At 38.9% G+C, this 19,512-nt stretch overlaps 1 protein-coding gene across 1 annotated transcript; it reads right to left on the bottom strand.

Moving 5' to 3' along the window:
- Window positions 1-1,190: 1,190 nt before the first annotated feature.
- On the bottom strand, window positions 1,191-11,123 carry got2b (glutamic-oxaloacetic transaminase 2b, mitochondrial). Its single transcript, XM_049599779.1, has 10 exons — window positions 10,948-11,123; window positions 6,840-6,996; window positions 6,191-6,319; window positions 6,034-6,093; window positions 5,787-5,948; window positions 5,163-5,267; window positions 4,790-4,940; window positions 3,771-3,936; window positions 3,434-3,584; window positions 1,191-2,577 (listed from the first exon to the last, which is right to left on the bottom strand). Exons 1-10 carry the CDS (start codon window positions 11,106-11,108, stop codon window positions 2,455-2,457), a joined length of 1,365 nt encoding a protein of 454 aa, XP_049455736.1. The 5' UTR covers window positions 11,109-11,123; the 3' UTR covers window positions 1,191-2,454.
- Between the last annotated feature and the right edge of the window lie 8,389 nt (window positions 11,124-19,512).

The raw sequence follows: 19,512 nt of genomic DNA on the forward strand, positions 1-19,512 counted from the left end.
TGTAGTCCTGGGACTAGACTTTCATTTCACTGCTGTTTTCTATTCTTATGTTTTCTTTATAGATTTTTCTTTTTATCTATTTTCTCCATCCATATGTGTATCTGTGTTTTTGTATGTGTTGTGTAAAAAGCTACTGGGTGCCTTAATTTCCCTTGGGATTGATAAAGTATCTATCTATCTATCTTGAAAATATATGGATATGACGTTGTAAGGTTTTAACATTTAATGCAATACGTTAAATGTTATTTTTCAACCCTGTTTTGTGAAGGGGACCCATGTCAATATTTAAGGGCCCACACCTCATTATTGCCCTGGGGACCCTTAATATCAGTGGGTTAATCCAGTCATGCAGCAGGTCCAGTATGGAGGCTAATAAAAGACATGAGGATTTGGATTTTAAACCAATTTTAAACCAAGCAATGTTCAAATCTTCAGATTCAAATATTAACAAAAAAAAAAAAAAAAAAAAAAGATTTGGTTGCACAATTTCAAATGGTCAAATCACATCCACAAACTCAAGATGAATAATTTAAAATAGCAACATCTGGGCTGCCCACAACAGGGTAGGCTGGGTAGCCTGGATGTTGCTATTTGAAAATTTTAAACTTGAATTTTTAGATCTGAATTTGATCAATTGAAATTGAGCAATATCAATACTTTATTTTTAATTCTGAAGTTTTAATTTTTTGATCTGAATTTGTGACCATTGAAAGACAAAGCATTCAAATCCATCTCTCAAAATTGCAAATCAAGAACTTTCAAAGAGGTGAAATGAGAACAATATACATGTGTTTAAAGTAAAATGTTTCAAGTCTCTGGATTCAGCAGTGTTTGATTTTCAGTATTAGGTATTTAGGTGTTAAAATCCAAATACTTTTTCTCTTATTTGCCTCCATAGACCAGATGCACTGTAAACATTACATGTTCTCGCCAACACCTCTTGTCAGTGACAAACAGGTGAACACAATTATCTATTTAAAAAATGAATCGTTATACAGAAAGTGTTTACTTAGGATGATCTTTATATCTTCATGTATACCCACTGTGATATAACTGTAATACATGTATATGAAACCATCACACAGCATCAATAAGCATGGAAAGATGGGTGAACTGTTGTTAAAGATTAATGTTAACTGATCACTTCAGGAGGGAAAAAACTATTTAAAGAACACAACAGAAAAGATCACTCATGTATGATGATTTAATGTTTGTTCAATAAGGTATATGTCCAATGATCCATTATTTCATGACAGAATGCAAAACATGGAGGCGAAGTGCCAGAGACTTCAGACGTATGAGCAGACTGGGGGAAAGACCCCACATTTCTAAATGCCATTTTGATGATGAATAGATTCATACACTGTACACATACAGCAAACCAGGATGTGAATGACCATCTGAGTGAATGAGCAGCATGTGCATATATATATATTCATGTTCACCCCGATCACGTACATCATACATCTATGTCAACCACACATCTGTACTTGTAACAAATACAGAATTCATGACTGAAATAAAATTTAAAGAATGAGGGGATGGACTTTGGGCCTGTGATGGAATATGGGGGGAAAGACATCTCCACTGTTGAATCAGAAGTATTGTATAGTGTAATACAAAGTATTGACCACTTCTCTTTGCTGAGAATAATTGTTTGGCTTGTGTACTTGTTTATATCAGGGGTTAAAAAGAAGACTGAAACAAAGCCACCAACTATTAAAACCAAAAAAAGGATTCATAAATTTCCACTGGAAAAGTACTGAATACAAGGGAGATAGCTAGGCACACTCCAAACAGATATAATAATGAAATGATGATTGATTAGGTTAGATTAACGGCAACAGATTAGCATGATAGTGAACTGATTACCTGATTAAAAATAAAAACAGGATGCCGACCTAATATTGAAACTCAAACAGTGCCTTACAACTTATAAAGTGCTACGACTTCGTCATTAAAAATTAAGGGGAAAAAAAAAACAAAAACAAAAAAAACTCACATTTTCTAGAGGCTTTCACATCGCAACAATGATCTCCATTTGTCTGAGAAACTAATGCACAGCCTAACATTACCCCGATGCTGGTTCCTGTGAGTGAGTGGGCCCACAGCACACATTTATGAGAACACTAATGCACAGCCAACAGTTGATTCCATATAATAAATAAGGAAAGATGATCCATCAGTAGTGCGGAAAAACATGTCTTAGAATTTGGCAGGGGAGTCTGTTTAGTGAAATGTAAAACAAAAAAAAAGGTAACCAGAAACTAAACCGTTTGACAGCAGCAACTGTTCCAAGCTGAATTCATGATGAAATCCAATCAAGAAACTGTCTAACTAAACTCTGAACTCTTTTCTAACAGGTGGAATGGAGGAGACAGAAAACAGGTGATGCATAAAGCTCCTCTTGAACACTGCTGCTTTGATTTCGTAGCTCTCCCAGCAGGACAAACTCTACTTGGTGACTGCATGGATCCCGTGTGCCAGGTAGCCAACGTTCCCAGAGGTCACGCCTGCCATGGAAATTCTGCCATCCTTGGTCATGTACACTGAAAACTCCTTTGTCAGGCGCTCAACCTGCAGGAAAGATAAATCACATCTCAGAATTTAAGAACAAACATTCCCACTAAGCTTTGTTCTCTCTCGTATCTCGTGAAGAGACCCATAAAGACGCCGTTATGGTCGTTGAGCCCACTGAAGATGAAAGCATGAACATGTTCTTCTAAATCCTGCTAAGTCATAAGTTCTTTTGCATAATTAAGGTAAGATATTTTGTTGTTTTTCATAATCTGGGCTGGTGGGAGCATGTAGAGGTTAAACAGATAAGGCTCAAAAATTGAGCCTTGGGGAACGCCATCATTTTCGTACATTCAGATGGTAGTTCAAAAGGTAGGTCCTGTCTATCATATTGGATTAAAACCAGTTTAACATCCAGTTTTCCAGTCTGTCTAGTAATATGTTATGGTCGATCATGTCAAATGAGTTCTAATAATGCCAAGACTGAAACTTTTTTACTGTCAGTGTTTAAGGGGGTGTCACTAAAGACCTTAACAAGAGCAGTCTCTGTGCTGTGGTGTCATTGAAATCCTGACTGGAAAACGTAACAATTTTTTGGACCAAAAACAGTTTCTTCAATTATTTCACTTAAAAACATGATGTTTTATAGGGGCCTGTAATTCATATAAAAGTCTTTTAAGAGTGACCTAATAACTGCAGTTTTCAGGGCATGCGGTAAATAACCTGTGAGAAGAGAAGTGTTGACTGGTTCCTAAATATCTGATGCCATGCACTTATCAAATACTAATTAAAGAAAGTAATGTGATTCTTGCACACAGTTTGTTGTTGCTTTGATCAACAGTCATTATTCATTATACGTATTTTTTGTCTGTTGTTTTCTACTGTCAACTATCAAAGGCAAACTGTGTATGTGTACCTGATCGGGTTTGAGGCCTGTGAAGCAGAACATCCCAATCTGATCGATGACATGCTGCCAGTTGTGGGTGGAGCCCTCCTTTTTCAGACCAGACACCAGCATTTCTCTCATCTTAATGATGCGGTTAGCCATACCATGGACCTCCTCCAGCCTGGGACGAATGACAGCCGGGTCGGACAGAACAATAAATGGATTTTGGAATCAATCTTAAACAGTTTGGTGAACATGAAAGAGAGACTTGGAGACTTAAACCTGAAATGTTTTTACAAATGTCCAAACTAAACATTCAGTTCAGGCAACATGTGTGCATACATGCAACTACAGAATATATACATACCACAGTGTGCGCAGATCTGGTGTGTTGAGGATGGTTGCTGCAATTCTGGCGCCGTTCATTGGTGGGTTGGAGTAAATGGGTCTGATGAGGATTTTAAGCTGAGACTCCACCCTCTTTGCCTCTTCTGCGTCGGTACACACCACAGTGAAGCCTCCCACACGCTCACCTGTGAATACCAACATGCACATTGATTGTTAGTCTGACTGGGTCATCTCTATGAAACAGGAAAGTTGTGTTAATCTGCTGAACTGACAATTTAACCCCTTCAGTCTCAGTTGTATGAAGGCTTAACTCAAACTTAAAGAACAATATAATGATGAAGGACTCAATACGTCTCTATAGTATATGTAAATATCAAGAACGTGTCTTTGTAAAATGTGAAACATATAACTTTTATTATTCGCTTTAGTCAGATTTCAGTTCTCAAAACAGAATTTTTCATCTGAATGAGATCTCACTGTCAGTGCATCTTAATAATATGACGCATCACTGTGTTCGCATTTTGAGACATTGCTTTGGTGAAGAAACCACTCTGAGCAAAAACACCTACTCTTAAATGACTATTTACTTGATGACTGCTTTAGAGAATGTGTAAATTAACTAATTTGTCTGACATTATAATGTAATCATATTCAGTGCTGTGAAAGTCTGGATACATATTTGTTTCACTAACTACCTTTCACCACTAGGCGGTGGTAAAACTCAAGCTACAGTTCACATTATCGGTTACTATGTCACATTCAGACCTGTCCTCGGTCATCCTGGCTTCCATGAATCAATGTACAGTAGAGCATATGAATAATTTAATCACCTCTTATTTCAACAGATTCTTTGTATTATGACATATACCCAGATTTTAGCAGACTCTATTCAGCACTAGTTAAACTTACCAGTAATATTTCTATTTTTTACATGATGAAATTTTAATAACATGTTCTATCTCATGTCAGTGCTGTTATCTGCCATGTGATTTTAATTAATATTTATTCAAGAAGACTTTGTAGTGAATTCTGACTGACCATAGAGCCCCATGTTCTTGGCGAAGGACTGGGACAGCAGGATGTTGTGGCCCTGCTCAATGAAGTAGCGAACAGCCCAGGCATCACGATCGATGTCTCCACTTGCAAAGCCCTGATAAGCCATGTCAAAGAACACGAGCAGCTTTTTTTTCTATAAAGGTGAAAAACAAAGGGGGAGAGGACACGCACACAGACAACCTGTTAATAATACTTCAAGTGATAAGAGCAGGATCAGTTACAGTGCTTATCAGCTGTGGCTTTTGAACTGTCAAAGATTTCCTGATTTTGAGATAAATGAATGTGTGTACTGATATTTCATCAAAATGTCATTGTAAACATTTTACAGAGCTTTACAGAGATGATGAACACTCGCCTTCACAATATCAGAAATCTCCTTCCACTGCTCAGGTCTGGGGTCGACACCAGTGGGGTTGTGGGCACAAGCGTGCAACATGATCACACTGTGCTCTGGGATTTTCTGTGACACACACAAAAAGGTTTTGGTTTGTAAACTTACAGCACAAACTCTCTTAGTTGAAAATGTTCTCACCACAGCACCGGCTGCCAGACACACAACTGATTACATTACTGACTCTAACCAAAATCGAATTAACTCTGAAGTTACTAGCCTTTCAATATCAGCAGTCGCCTCTCTTAATATTTTGATTATAAACAAAAATGGAGGCACAAAGTTCTTCCTGGTGGTGATAACATAAATACAGTTGAAGTAATAATACACAAATGAAAAATAAACCACAGAACGGGTGTCGTCAATTGTAATGGTCAACACCTCTGTTGCTAATTAAAACTTAAAATCAACCACAATTCTACAAAAACAAACTACTCTGCGACTGTGTCTTGAATGAGCTTAAGATTTAAGAGTACATAAAAAAGATGCAAAAATGGACTTATTCAACAAAAAATATTTTCCCTAAGGGCCATGCTATCACAAATATCCCTCGACGCCCCCTCAGCTAGTTCATCATTACTGTCTTACCGAAATGTCATCAAGAGCTCCCTTAAAGTCAAAGCCACAGGTGGCTGGCTCGTAGTATCTGTATGCTTTGAGCTGCATGCCAGCATCTCTGAAGATGGGTGTGTGGTTTCCCCAGGAGGGTTTGGGCAGGTACACGTCACGAGGACCTCCATGGAATCGAGACTGTGACATAGTAAAGATATGGTCAGATAACCAGTGTGACTGAAATTTATGTTTGTGCTAAGTGACGACTACAAGGGGAACTCACCAAAAAGTTGGCTCCAATGCGCAGAGATCCAGTTCCAGAGATGGTCTGGACAGTGATGCTCTGTTGGGAGAAGAGAACTGCTGCAGTGATTTTGACTTCAAACTGTTCAACCAATTTTAATTTCATTTAGTTTGCAGTAGTTTACACCCCAACTTACCCTGCCGCTCTTCAAGACCTCATTTTCAGCACCGAGAGCAAGCTGGGCGCAGGCCTTGGAAAACTCCCCCAAACCGCCAATGGGCAGGTACTCCTTATCCAGCTGTTTGGCTGCAATCATAGCCTCTGCCTAGAAAGGATAGTGTGAAAACCAAAAGGTGTTAAACAAAAACTACTGTGATTTTCTTGGCTGATATTTGCACATTAAACATCTATGATTTACTTAACATTTTGTTGAGACACTAATCAAACACATGCACACCTTCTCACTGTGGCAAGGCAAAAATTCTAATGATTAACGTGTGTTTTGCCCCAAAATACACTGAATGCTAAAATGTTCAGAAGTGATGTTCCCAAGGGGGTTCAGAGGCTGAGCTCAGATGACAAAGCAACCCTGACCAGTAACAACCTTTAACCCTTCAAGCAGCTGATGAAAATGTAAACCATGCAAGTCCCTAAATAGGAGTACTGTGGCTCTCTTTGAGTTCATTATTATGAGACTTTAAAACTCAATGATATAACAGATTTCCTAACTTAAGTGAATGGTAACCTTGGTATTGCATGTGGAAAATAAAATCACTGTAGATGTGTGTAAAATGAGGAAAACGTAGCATTAGTGCATTCACTGTAGGGATTGGTGACAGTTATACCTTGCGGACACAGCTGAGCACAAAGGGTTTGCCCTGGTCATCCCTGTAGGCTCCCACTCCCAGGTTCATCTTCTTGGGGTTGGTGTCCCTCTTGAAGGCTTCAGTCACCCCCAGGATGGGATCGGGGGGACCCATCTGCACTCCACCCCACCATGAGCTGCAAAGATACCACATTAGATGAATATTGATGTGGATGTGCTGAAAAACACTGAAGGGACACAAGAGTTCATCTGTGTGCACTGCTGCTCTGAATTTACCTCATAAATCAAAACACGAGTGCACCCTTACAAGGTCAGGAAATGAGCTGCTTCCTAAGTTTCCATGGCCTTACGTGACACTGGTCACACTAATGTAATGGACATATTAGCCTTGTTCATGTAACATGCTGCGGGCCTAATGCCCGAGCTTAACTCCTCATGTGACCTGTGGATACCACACTGACGTAGAGACACATGAACGACACATGCTCAGTGGGCACAGGTTTCATGAAACAAACATAATCCATTCAGAGGGTCCAGAGTCCAAAAACAGGAGTAACAGTTAATACGGATCTAAAACACAAACACAAACTCCCTTGTTCACCAAGTGACCATTCCCACCACCCAGCAAGGTTCTCTACAGTGTGATAAACATGCGTATCATTTCAGAAAATGTTACAAACAAGCGTGCTAATTTTATTGGCTATTTTTGATATCTTTCTTTATGCTTTTGGCAATATTTACAATCCTTTTAAAAAAACTTTAATTTATTTGGCCTACCGCTTGTTCACGTCTTTGTATTTTTATTGATTTGTTCATATTAGTCTAGTGTGACAAAATACTCCTGACTGATTAATCATTAGGTCACATACTGAAGACTTTTATTTTTTTGGTAAAGGCAAACAAGAAAGTAAACCTACATTAAAAACAGCAAATGCAAGTTGCCTATCAAATGTAAAAAGCACATGCCCTCTGACTTCTTGACCTCAGACTGACAGTCTACAGCTCATTGTGCACATGACAGTAGTGCAGGCTGTGTCAGTGTATTAGATACACTTCAGACATATTACATACAACACACCCTAATAAAATGCATGAAAGTATGCCTACACACATCAAGCTCTGAAACAAACAATGACCACTCCAATTTAAATTGTAATGACTGTTTTTTTTAAATGTGTCTAGCTGAATGTCCACACACACCTGTGTAGGTGTCATGTCCAACGAGAAAACCTGAACAGGATCACAGGCCCTTCATCCCTCCATCTCTATAAAGCATCTATCCATCATAAAAATTTTTAAAAAAATCTTAAAACAGAGTTTCTAGATCAAATGAAATTTGTGGAAGTGGAAAGACAGGCAGATCGGGCAAAAATATCCAAAACGTGATAGAAGGAATATCATCATATACGTAGTGGTAGTGTTGCAAACACAAGCTGAGTCATCTGTGCTTAATGTGCATTCTGCATTGAAAATACAATCACAGGTGAAATCTACTTAAGATATCTCTGACGTTTACACATGCCAACAAAGCAAAGATGAATGCAGTGATTATCTCTGCAAACATTTCTACTTGTTATAGTAACAGAGATGTTATTTTCTGCTTCCTGCACAGGGAAATGAGTACAGATGTAAATGAGTTTATAGCTTACTCTGATACAGCCAAGAAGCTGTGCATTGTCCCTGTCAAATAAACAAATAGTATGCAACAATCACTCAGAATGAAGGTCTATAATCAGTGATAGTGGATTGCACAATTCCAATGTGGGGGCAGATAAGATGAAAGAAATGCATACAAGTACATAGTAACTACAGCTCAAAGATTTCATTACAAGAGTTAACAGTATGAAATGCAGATTGAAGTAAAAAGGTAATCAACCAAAGTGATCTTTAGCAGATCAATAAATACCTTTTGTGTGATGAAGATCTGATTAAATCAGTGCATTATTGGCTGCTTTGCTACTGGATATCTGGCTACTGTGTCATCTCGGATTCTTACCGATTTAATACTCATCTTAGTATTGGAACCTTTTGTTCTTTAGATTATGAAATTAAATATATTATGTCACACGTCTTCTTGAAACATGAGGGTTGTTGCCTGTTACAACTGTTACTGCACTGCTGCTCACATTGTCTCAGGTTTCATCTACTTTGTGAAGCCTCTAAACTGTGCAGCTAAATTTAGGCCTGAACACTTTGCAAAGGGCAATCATCTCCAAAGCCTTGCCAATAAGATAAAATAGATCACACTACTGCACTGCATAAAAAATAAAGGAGTGTGAACTGAATGGGGTTAAATAAGGTAGGTGCTGCTTAGTCAGGCCTCGCAACTATTAATTCAAATACAATGGGGTGTGGTGATCCTGAGTCCCTGGTACTACAGGCAGGACACAACACAATTGGACAGTAACACCCTGAATGAAAACTGCCTTGGTGAAGCTTATAATGTTTACACTGTGTCTCAGAGGTATTACTTTTTGTTGCATTTTGTAGTTTGTGGTGCAGTTGTGTTGTAAATGCTGTTCTACTATGCTTCATACTTCTTGAATCTAACATTCATAAGATGTCCTCTTTTCACTGCATAGTGTAATATAGTAAGCAGCAAACTGTGAGTAGATTTAATAAAGACAGTAATGTAATGTTTATGGGTACATATGAGAACATTAATGAGGCGACAAAATGATGTGCATTTTTGGAAACAATAGCGGCTGCCATTATTTTACTACTTGTGTAGTTTTATTTTCAACACAAACAAAAGGGCATCATGGGTTCCAGCATTATCATTCTGAGAACCACACAGGGAACCTTTGAACAGCTGAACATCAGAGTTTATATAAACATCCCAGTGACTGACAACTTATCAGTGATCAATAGACCAAAGGCTTATTTTACTAAGTGGTGCAGGATTACTGAGTTTACACGGGTGTTCCTGCACCACCAACTGCTCTTGATACTACTGTCTGACAAAAAACAAAAACGTCTGGTTGCAAGTGGTGTGGGGGGAAACCCTATTGTCAGTTCATTATTCTCTGAAACCAGACCAATGTGCATGAACATGAGCTGGCACGATGTGACAAACGGAAACTCTGAAATACACCCACACGGACAGGAATATGATAGCACCAGCTAGCAAAACGAAACCCACAGTTACACCTGCGGAGAAAGAAGAAGAGGCTGAAAAAAGACAAGGACACGACGCCTGAAGACAATGTCTATATTTATGGAGGCTGCATGTGAACTATTTTATTTATACAAAAGCGCTGCGGTAGATCTAAACGGCTTTGCCCTCCAAGCAGACCCTGAAAGGACATCACTGACAAAATGAGCTTCACCGTTAGATATTAGCCAATCAGCGATCAAAGGCGGGACAGGAAAGCCAATCAGCGATCACAGGCGGACCTGGACAGCCAATCAGCTGGCACGACTTCTTCAACTACGACAAGTCGCTAAGCTCAAACTGTGCGAGGGATTTGACAGCTGAAGCCTTCGCGATCGTGTAAATCATTTACAAAGTTTCCTTTGAAACAAAAATAAAGAAAATACAAGCCAATTTATAAGACATGTTACTATAACTAATTTAAACTATTTAAACCTCTCTGGCGTTGTTAATCTCACCTACACACTGGACTTCTAACAGCTAACAACTGCCGCTGACACACCAACGTGACTTTCATCAGTAACGTTAGCAAGCTTCACTGATAGCAGCGCCGAGTTACCCTCTGAGGTCAAGTCAGTGTTAATGGGAGAGAAAGTCTAGCACAACAGGTGCTGACCTGTGAGGTTATCAAGTCATAAAACAGGAGTCTGTAGCGGTTACCTGCATATGAGCATTAATGCTAACTGTTAACGTTAGCTCTAGCCACAGAAGCTAACATCAGGGGCCTATTGGAATCATTTGACCCCTGTTAGCTAGCCACCAGGTGAGGCTAAAGTAATCACAGAGCAGTGAAGCGTCACGGTGATGACTGACAGAACTGTTAACGTTAACATTAAAATAACGGATGCTTTGCTGCTCAGTATAACGTCAGTTGTAACTACATGAAGGCTAGCTGCTAACTTGGATCAAGACAATAGTATGTAAATGTCTTTACAGTCGTTAGCTTTAAGGGTAGGCTATTCTTGTTGTTTACCTGTTGCGGGTGGACAGCACTCCCAGGGACGGGGAAATGTTCCCCAGACAGTAGATCACCTTGTTTGACTTGAGCAGGGCCATCGTGGTGCTGTGCTTGGGAGCAGAGCCTTGTAGGATGTGGACGGATGTGAAGGGCAGGCACGACCACGACGCTACCATTTGACGACGTGCTGACGTCAGAGGGGCCAACGATCAGTACAGTGGAGACACATGGAGCAGAGCTGAGATGATAGTCTGACCAGTAATCCTCACTGGTGTGGTGTGGAGGGGGCAGCAGAGGAGGGAGAGGCCAGGATAAAAGTCACACAGGAGAAAATAACCTACAGTAGAAATACAACAAAATGTCCAAGACATTTCCAACGTGCAAGGCTTAGTTGGATAACATAAAAAATGTCATAGAATATTTCATAAATAAATATGTACAATTATATCATAGAAGGTCCTGAAGTAAGAAAGGACAACGTTCTGGGTGCGTATCAACACAAAAAAGTCTCGAATAATTTTTATAATTTATTCCTGTTTACATTGAAGGGATGTAAAACCTCATTACACTAATCCATGTAAAAACAAGATGGCAGCCATCTCTTCCAAGAAAGTCTGCAACTGATCCCGACACAAAAGTGGACAAGGTCCAAAACCTGATCACATGTTCTGGTTGAAACTTGAAACTAGTTTGATATGGCCACAAATTTGACCAATTTTAGCAACAGTAACAAGCAAAGACACTGTTAATTAGGAAGTACTTTTTTGAAGACATTAGGACTTTATTATCGTGTCGTTTGAGGACATCAGGACTATATTATTGTTTACAATATTTAGTTTTTATACTTATCGGGTCCTACTGATCCCAAATAGCTAGGAGACATTATACCAAAAAGTATACCAAACAAAAGTTCAGGTCTCAGGAGGATATTGAGAATATTTTCGTCATTTTACCTTTCCTTTAAGTTCCCTGCTATGCTCTTGTCAAAGTCATTCACAAAACAGTAATTTTATCTTGCTAAACATGGGAGTTGCTGATCTATCACTGCTTCAGTCAGTTGGTTTGTGTTATTTTGTGACTTTGGTGAATCTGAACTCACCCTTTGTAACACCAAAGTCACACAACAACACAAACAAAATAACTGTTGGAGGCAGTGGTAGCCTGCCAGCAGCTATATATAACAGCTTCATTTGGAAATCTGCTCTACCTTGTCTGACAACAAGGTAGAGCAGTAAAAATATTCAAAATACAGTGTACACTTAAACTCATTTGACAATTTTTTTGGTAGGACTTTTTTAAGTGGTTAAAATATGTTTTGTTGCTGACCCCTCCACTACAATTGATTCCTTAGCCTCCATGTTGAACTCCTGTCTGCTCTCTAAATTGGGAGCATGCTGACTGACATGTACTGTACGTAATACCATGACTATGGATACAACCCCTCTTCCAAACATCTGACCTATCCACTTAATCTCACATGCAACATTTTAAATTCAAGTAAAAGGACCTGAAACTTGTCACTATTATCCTCTGAGTAAACATGTAAAAAGAACCTGCCGTGAATATCAGAAGATCGAGGAAGCACACCACAACAGAAATGGTCCAAAGTCAAATTATCCATTGAGGTATAGAGGTATCATGGTCTCTAAGATGTGGATCCAGGCTGCCAAGTGTGTTTTTCATCAGTTATTCATTGGAGAAGGTACTAAACAGCAATTCGTAGGAACCACTGTTTGGTCAACAAGATATTGCATTCCAACATGTTTTACAGTATTTATATGTGAAATCTAATATAGGGTTTAGTGCCCCTTTAAAGATAGTGGTAGATAGTAAGACTACACCTCAGTGTGGCAGTTCAGGATAAACCCCTTGTATGAGATCCTTATCTAAAGTCAGTATATTACAGTAGACGTAATTCATGGACCCAGTTTGGAGAGGCAGGCAGGAGCTAAGCAATTTACTGCTGTAGACAGGGCCAGCAGCAAAACATGTTTCGCCACCTAAAAAATCAATATCAGTTTAAGAGTACGCTATGTTTAGAATATTTTCACTGCTGTATCTAACCACCAGACAGGATTTTATAGTGGAGAAATGAAGCCATTATATCAGTCTCTTTGGAGTGATTTAACATCAGTGAACACAGGAGCTGCTGGTCCACTGTTAACAGGAACAGTTATTTTGTTTATGTTATTGTGTGACTTTGGTATTTAAAAGGGTTAGTTCGGATTCACCAAAGTCACACAATAACACTGACTGATTCCAGCAGCTCCTGTATTCAGCAAGCCAAAATTACTCTTTTTTTCAATGGAGTCTGGTGGCTTTGACGAGATCATAGATGTGATGAATTAAAGCTGTTAAAGGTTTCTCTGTGGAACAGGCTGTCTGGTGGAAAGTTAAAGCAGTAAAAAATAATCCAAATATAGTGTATATTAAAATTGTTAGGCTATAGATTTTCTTAAGTGGGATTTTTTTAAGTTGCTAAATATGTTTTCAGTTCCCCCTGTCCACAGCAGTATTGCTTAGCTTCCGTGTCAGCTTCTCAAAAGTGGGGGCATGGCGCCAGACATCTACTGTATGTAATACAATGACTATGGATAACTGCCCTATACATCCCCACAGCAAAACAGCCAAACTATCCCTTTAATGGTAAAATTGTCAGCCGACAGATGGGGCCTTGTTTTTAGCTAAACATACAGTATGAGCAAGTGCTGCAAGAACTGTCACAAGTGACCATCGGACTAAATCTCTCTAAATTGGACAAACAAAAAAGTCCAATGAAGCTGACATGCATCCATTTAAGTTTCAAATCTGATGGTGATCTTTTAAATGATAATATGACAAAAGGTTACCAGCATGTCTGCTTTACAGGTGACGTACCTGCTCCTGAAAAACATAACATTTATGGTGGTGATGATAGCTACTTTTTTATTGTCTGCTCAGTTGCAGAAATGATGCCTGTCCCAGGCAGCAGCATTCTGCAGTTACTATAATTCTCCACTTGAGGGCAGTGTTACACCATAGACATCACAATACATCATCCTCTGAACAGCAGCTGCTTTTTAACAGGTCCCTGTGTGTTCATCTGTCTGTAGCCTTTGCCTGGTTCATCATGGAGACTTTTCTAGTTCATTTGCATTAATGCCACGTTGACAGTCCACCTGCATGTATGCCACATGTTAATATTTGAGTATGTGTTGCCATTACAAGACAAGGAAAATCAAATGCTAAATTGTACCTGCTGAAGAAGTGTTTTGACTAAGATGTCAGACTGTCACAAACTATCACCATTACCTGTTTGCTGTTCCTGTTTGCTGGAGCACTGGTACCTCCACCTTACCACCAGATGGAGACTTTCTCTACATTTTACGCCACATAGCTCACCAGCTCTTGTTGCTTCTTGTGTAGTAATTCTGTCTTTTTAGTTAACATATTAGATGAAGAATGAGGATTTGTGACACACTCAGATTACAATCATAAAACACACACACACACACACACACACACACACACACACACACACACACACACTCACTCACTCACTCACTGCCATTAATCATAATCCGAATCATAATCACTTCGTGTAATGTGTAAGTGTGCCTCGCCTGATGTTAAGGGGCTCCCACTGCATTAAAGGTCCAGTATGTAAGATTTAGGGGTATTTAGTGACATCTAGTGGTGAGGATTGCAGATTGCAGCCAGCTGAAACATTTCCTGGTTTGAATTCCTTTAGTGTTCATTGTTCAGAAGGTTTCAACTGGGAGCTGAATTATCCACAGAGGTCTCTTCCTCTCCAAAAGAAATTGACACTGTGATTTAAACCAGTAAACACACTGAATAAAGCAGTTTCATGTTAAAAACATCTGTGTTTTTCCGATGCTCTCATTTTGCAAGGGTTGGAAGCCATGTGGCCAATGAGGAAACATGAGTGGCCCTATCTAGAGCCAGTATTTGGTTTGTCCATTCTGGGCTACTGTACAAACATGGTAGTATCTTTGTAGGTGAGGTCCTGCTCTCTATCTTAATATAAACAGCTCATTCTAAGGTAAAAAAAAACCCCACAATGATTCTTATTTCCAGGTGATTATACACTAAAGAAAACATACTTATTACATTAAATTCAATTTCTGCTAATATATCTCCCTAAATCCTACTGGACTTTTTTGTGAAGATGTCGGGCATGTTTTTACTTTCAGAGTTATACTAGTTTACAAGAACAGCAACCTGACTGTCACTCAGTTTGTGTGGAGGGAACAGCGACCTGGAATAACATCAGAGCCTGGAAGTCCATGAAACATTTCCTTGCAACAAGACAGACTCGGACTCACTGGCACCCCAACAGAGTGACAGAGCAGGACACACATTTGGCTTGTATGTAGGACTGCCAGTGTGTGGAGGAGATATGGGTGTTTCTAACAAACCCATCGTGTCAGAGGGAGCTCACATTCACACATGCTTTGTTCAAAAACAATTGTTTGTGAAGTAGAGATGAAATGAAATGTACCTTTTTGTATTGTTTACTCAGTAACATGTTGAGCAACGTGCTGTGTTTCCACCTTTGTGTCCTTAATAGTCGGCTATAGGTTGTAGCTGTATTGTGTCTCATTCATTCTACATTTGTCCTTAAACTACTCTGTGGAAAGAAGAAACCAATGACAGCATGATAACAAGAGCAAGAGGAGGCTGAGGAGCAAACAGAGCAGAGCTGAGAGAAGCATTAAAATGAAAGCGCAGCAGGAAAAGACTAAAAACTGATAAGAGCAAAGTGTTACTGACTGTAATGCTGAGTGACGTCTCACAGCTTAACAAAGGGGTGAACAGGCTTCTTTAATACCCATTGTACAGTATATGTGTGCCAGAGTGTGTTCTCACTGTTACTGTTACTGCGCCTTGTGAAAAAATACAACCCCTTATTCAGCCTTCTGTTTATGTGATGATTTCCTATTTTCAAACACACAGTACATTATGTAAATGTTATTTTTTCCACCCACTCATGTGACAGTTATGGGTTAATAGGTTGTGTGACAAAACATGTTATTTCATATATCACTTACAGTAATAACATTTGACAGTGTGGGCATATGCTGGATTCTGTTTTACAACAGTGTCGTCTTTGCTGTCCCTCACTGACACGTTTACATGCACAAAATGTTCTGGTTTTTGCCTTTTTTATTTGCACAAAAAGACAATTTTCCCACTAAGCTGTTTACATGGCTACTGAAAATGATTATTCCACTAATACTTGTATTTACATGCAGCTGTGCATTAACATGCTCTAACATGTCGTTTATCATGTCAAAATATGAAAAAAAAAGTGGAGCCACTAAGCAGCTTGTGACATTTTGCGTCTATGCATCAAAACAGGATTTTTTCAAAGTTGTCCACCAATTTGTTTGCCCATGCGAACACAGCCTCCCTGTTCTGTTCTTAACACTGACCTTAAACAGGCAAGAGGAGGAGTTGAGATGCATATTCTGAATGTGCTGGACACATATCCAAAGAATGCTATTAAAACCCAAATGATAGCAGCATATTCCACACGTCTTAATCGGAAATGTTAAATTCAGAAAAGGTCAAAGTTCAAAATATCTAAACAGAATATACTGTTTACATGATTCACATCAAATTCAGAATATTGTCATATTCAGAATAATAGGGGAATATTAATATGCATCCGAAAACAGTCACTGTGGTTCATGTCATCTTGTTCACTTTGTTTTCAGCAGCAGCTCTCACACATGTTCAGTCATGCAATTTTATCTAAGATTAAGATTAGCCTTCATTGTCTCCCTTAGGAGAAATTTGTCTTGGACATCTGAGAGAACACAGGCAACACAGCCACACACATGTACAATCAAATTACAGTTAACATACAGTATCACCCCCAGATCCATACACCCCAAGAGTATTACACGATGCCCTGGAGCAGGAGCGTCAAACTCATTTTAGTTAATGGGCCACATACAGCCCAGTTTGATCTCAGATGGGCCAGACCAACAAAACCATCACACAATAACCTGTAAGTACCATCAGCTCCAATATTTTCCCTTTTTGTGTAAAGAATTAAGTCTGTAAACGTTCATCCTTTGACAAAACATTGTCACAATAATCTTGTGTGTTTGACACCCCTGCCCTAGAGGCACATGTTGCACACCTACCTGAAGTGATTCCACAAAGGTCCTCTACAAAATTATTGCATAAATGCCCTACATATAGTAACTGCAGATGCCCTACACCAACATATTGTACAACCCCTCCCCTCACACCAACACCCTCATACACACACTCTTCATCTCCTACTGTTTAGTGGTTTGATTGATAGTGGGTCTTGTGAAAATTTAGATCTGTTCTTATAGTTTGGTAACCTGTACCTTCTGCCTGAAGGCATTAAATCACACTCCTTATGAAGGATATGGTTTGGGTCAGTAGTGATTTTAAGGCCCTGCTTCATCACTGTCTCCTCAAATATCAACTGGAGAGAAAATGGGGGCAAATGATATGCAACATTATGCATAAAGTTAACAGTTATTTCCGTACATTCATACTTATTAAGATACATGTCAATCAAGGAAGGTGAATTCTCAATGTGACAACTGTTTCGTTTCACTTTTGTTAGTGATAGCCCGTAATCCTTTTTAAATTTTAATTTAACCTCAGTAATGAAGTCATATTTTTCACTGGGTTATCCATGTTTATGAATACATAAAACCTTATGGTCAGAACACACAGGGCAGAATAATAATATAATCTTTACTTAAAGAGCACTTTTTAAAGCTCCAACTTAGAGAGTGCTTCACAGAGCAAATCAGACAAATCATAAAATCATCAGGTTTTAAAAGAAAACAGAAAATAATGTGTATAGAAACCATGTATGAAAACCTAGACAATGACGACATGCTTTTAGTAGTTTATCTTTGGAACATTGCAGTTTCATCACATCAGACCCACATTGATAACATCAGCAGTGGCATAATTAGTGCAAGTGCAGCTGAATTCTCTCAGCACCGCAGTTGTCTTCTCCAAAGTCCTTACGAATTCTCCGTCATATCTTTCCTTGACCTCATGACGTTTTCCATCGAGATCAAGGAGAAGTGTTTAGGAAAAGACATATAATGTAATTTTTTGGACCATTTGACTGCAGCACCAGGACCCTGAACTCCTGTGTATATATATGATATGTCAAAATATCTTTATTAAAAAGCCAAAGTGAAATGTCCCTCTTTTATTAAAGGTCCAGTATGTAGGATTTAAGAGGATATATTGGCAGAAATTGAATATAATATGATGTTGTTGTTTTTTTTTTGTTTGTTTGTTTTTTTGGTATATAATCACTATCGTTTGTTTTCATTACCTTAGAATGAGCCGTTTATATCTACATAGGGGGCAGGTCGTCTGTGAAGATTGCCATGTTTCACTGCCATGTTCCTACAGTAGCCCAGAATGGACAAACCAAACACTGGCCCTAGACAGGGCTATTCAGGTTTCGGCTATGGCGTCAGCCATGTAAAAAACACACGTGAAATTGCTTTTTTACTGGTTCAAAATCACTGGTTCAGTTCATTTTGGAGAGGAAGAGACCTCTGTAGATAATTTGGCTCCTGTTTAACCCCCCTGAACAATGAACACTGAAAGAATTCTAACCAGGAGAAGTTTAAGATGGTTGCAACCTGCAATTCTCACCACAAGATATCACTAAATCCCCCTAAGTCTTACTCACTGGACCATAACCTTTGTTGTGCCTCAGAGGGCAGGAAATAAATCACAAAGGCAAATGTAATTCCCAGCATTAGTCCACTAACCTCAATCTGAACAGAGGTCTTGTCAGCCAGATTTAGACCTGTGAGCGTGGACAACGCCTGTAACAACGTTTGAATTTTTAACATCCAAGTTGGAATACAACTCAGGGCCACCAAGATGAAAAGAAAACATCATAAAAATGTTGTTTTACTCACAGGTTAACAAATTATTAATTATTAACTATAGGTTGTACTGTCATATTATTGTGACCCCATATGTTTATATGGTGCTATGCAACTAGAAACTGGAATCTCTCATAAAAACTGGATTTGCATTTTATTTGAATGTTCAAGACGAATGCCGCATTATGATTTCTGCGGTTTCTATAGTTAAAAAAAGGAAAAAAGAAAACATTGTCCCCAGTGTCTGTCATAAGAGACACACAATTAGACTGAGATCTAAAAATATCACTAATATTTGCACAGATTTTCTAGGGCAACAAACATCTCGGAAACAACATTCATATATAAGAAAACACTGCAGTGACTAAAAGCTTCAGCATGATCACTGTTACTGTAATGTATAAAACTTCCGTCAAACAAGGTCTACATAAGAGTAATCTAACTATAGAACACACAGTGCTGAATAGGGGATGAAGATGACGACGAATATCTAGCATTGTGGCATCTTTTGAGCATATGGAAAAGAATTGCTTGTTATCTCTGAATTTAACAGCAGATTGAGGGACTGTTCTGATGTCTGTATAGTTTGCCTTTTGCATGTATAAATGAAGGTACACAATCCAGTATATCTGGTGCACAAAGTTGGAACACTTGGGAAATCAGC

This window comes from Epinephelus fuscoguttatus, linkage group LG2, assembly GCF_011397635.1.
Source record: "Epinephelus fuscoguttatus linkage group LG2, E.fuscoguttatus.final_Chr_v1".
NCBI lineage: Eukaryota > Metazoa > Chordata > Actinopteri > Perciformes > Serranidae > Epinephelus > Epinephelus fuscoguttatus.

What these genes read in the sequence shown, in the direction of transcription:
- got2b (XM_049599779.1), bottom strand. Translation starts at nt 11,108, where the DNA reads ATGGTAGCGTCGTGGTCGTGCCTGCCCTTCACATCCGTCCACATCCTA. An exon ending in CAAGAACATGGGGCTCTATG is followed by an intron (nt 3,937 to 4,789) that starts GTCAGTCAGAAT and finishes TGGTATTCACAG; the next exon opens with GTGAGCGTGTGGGAGGCTTC. An exon ending in CCAGATCTGCGCACACTGTG is followed by an intron (nt 3,585 to 3,770) that starts GTATGTATATAT and finishes CATTCGTCCCAG; the next exon opens with GCTGGAGGAGGTCCATGGTA.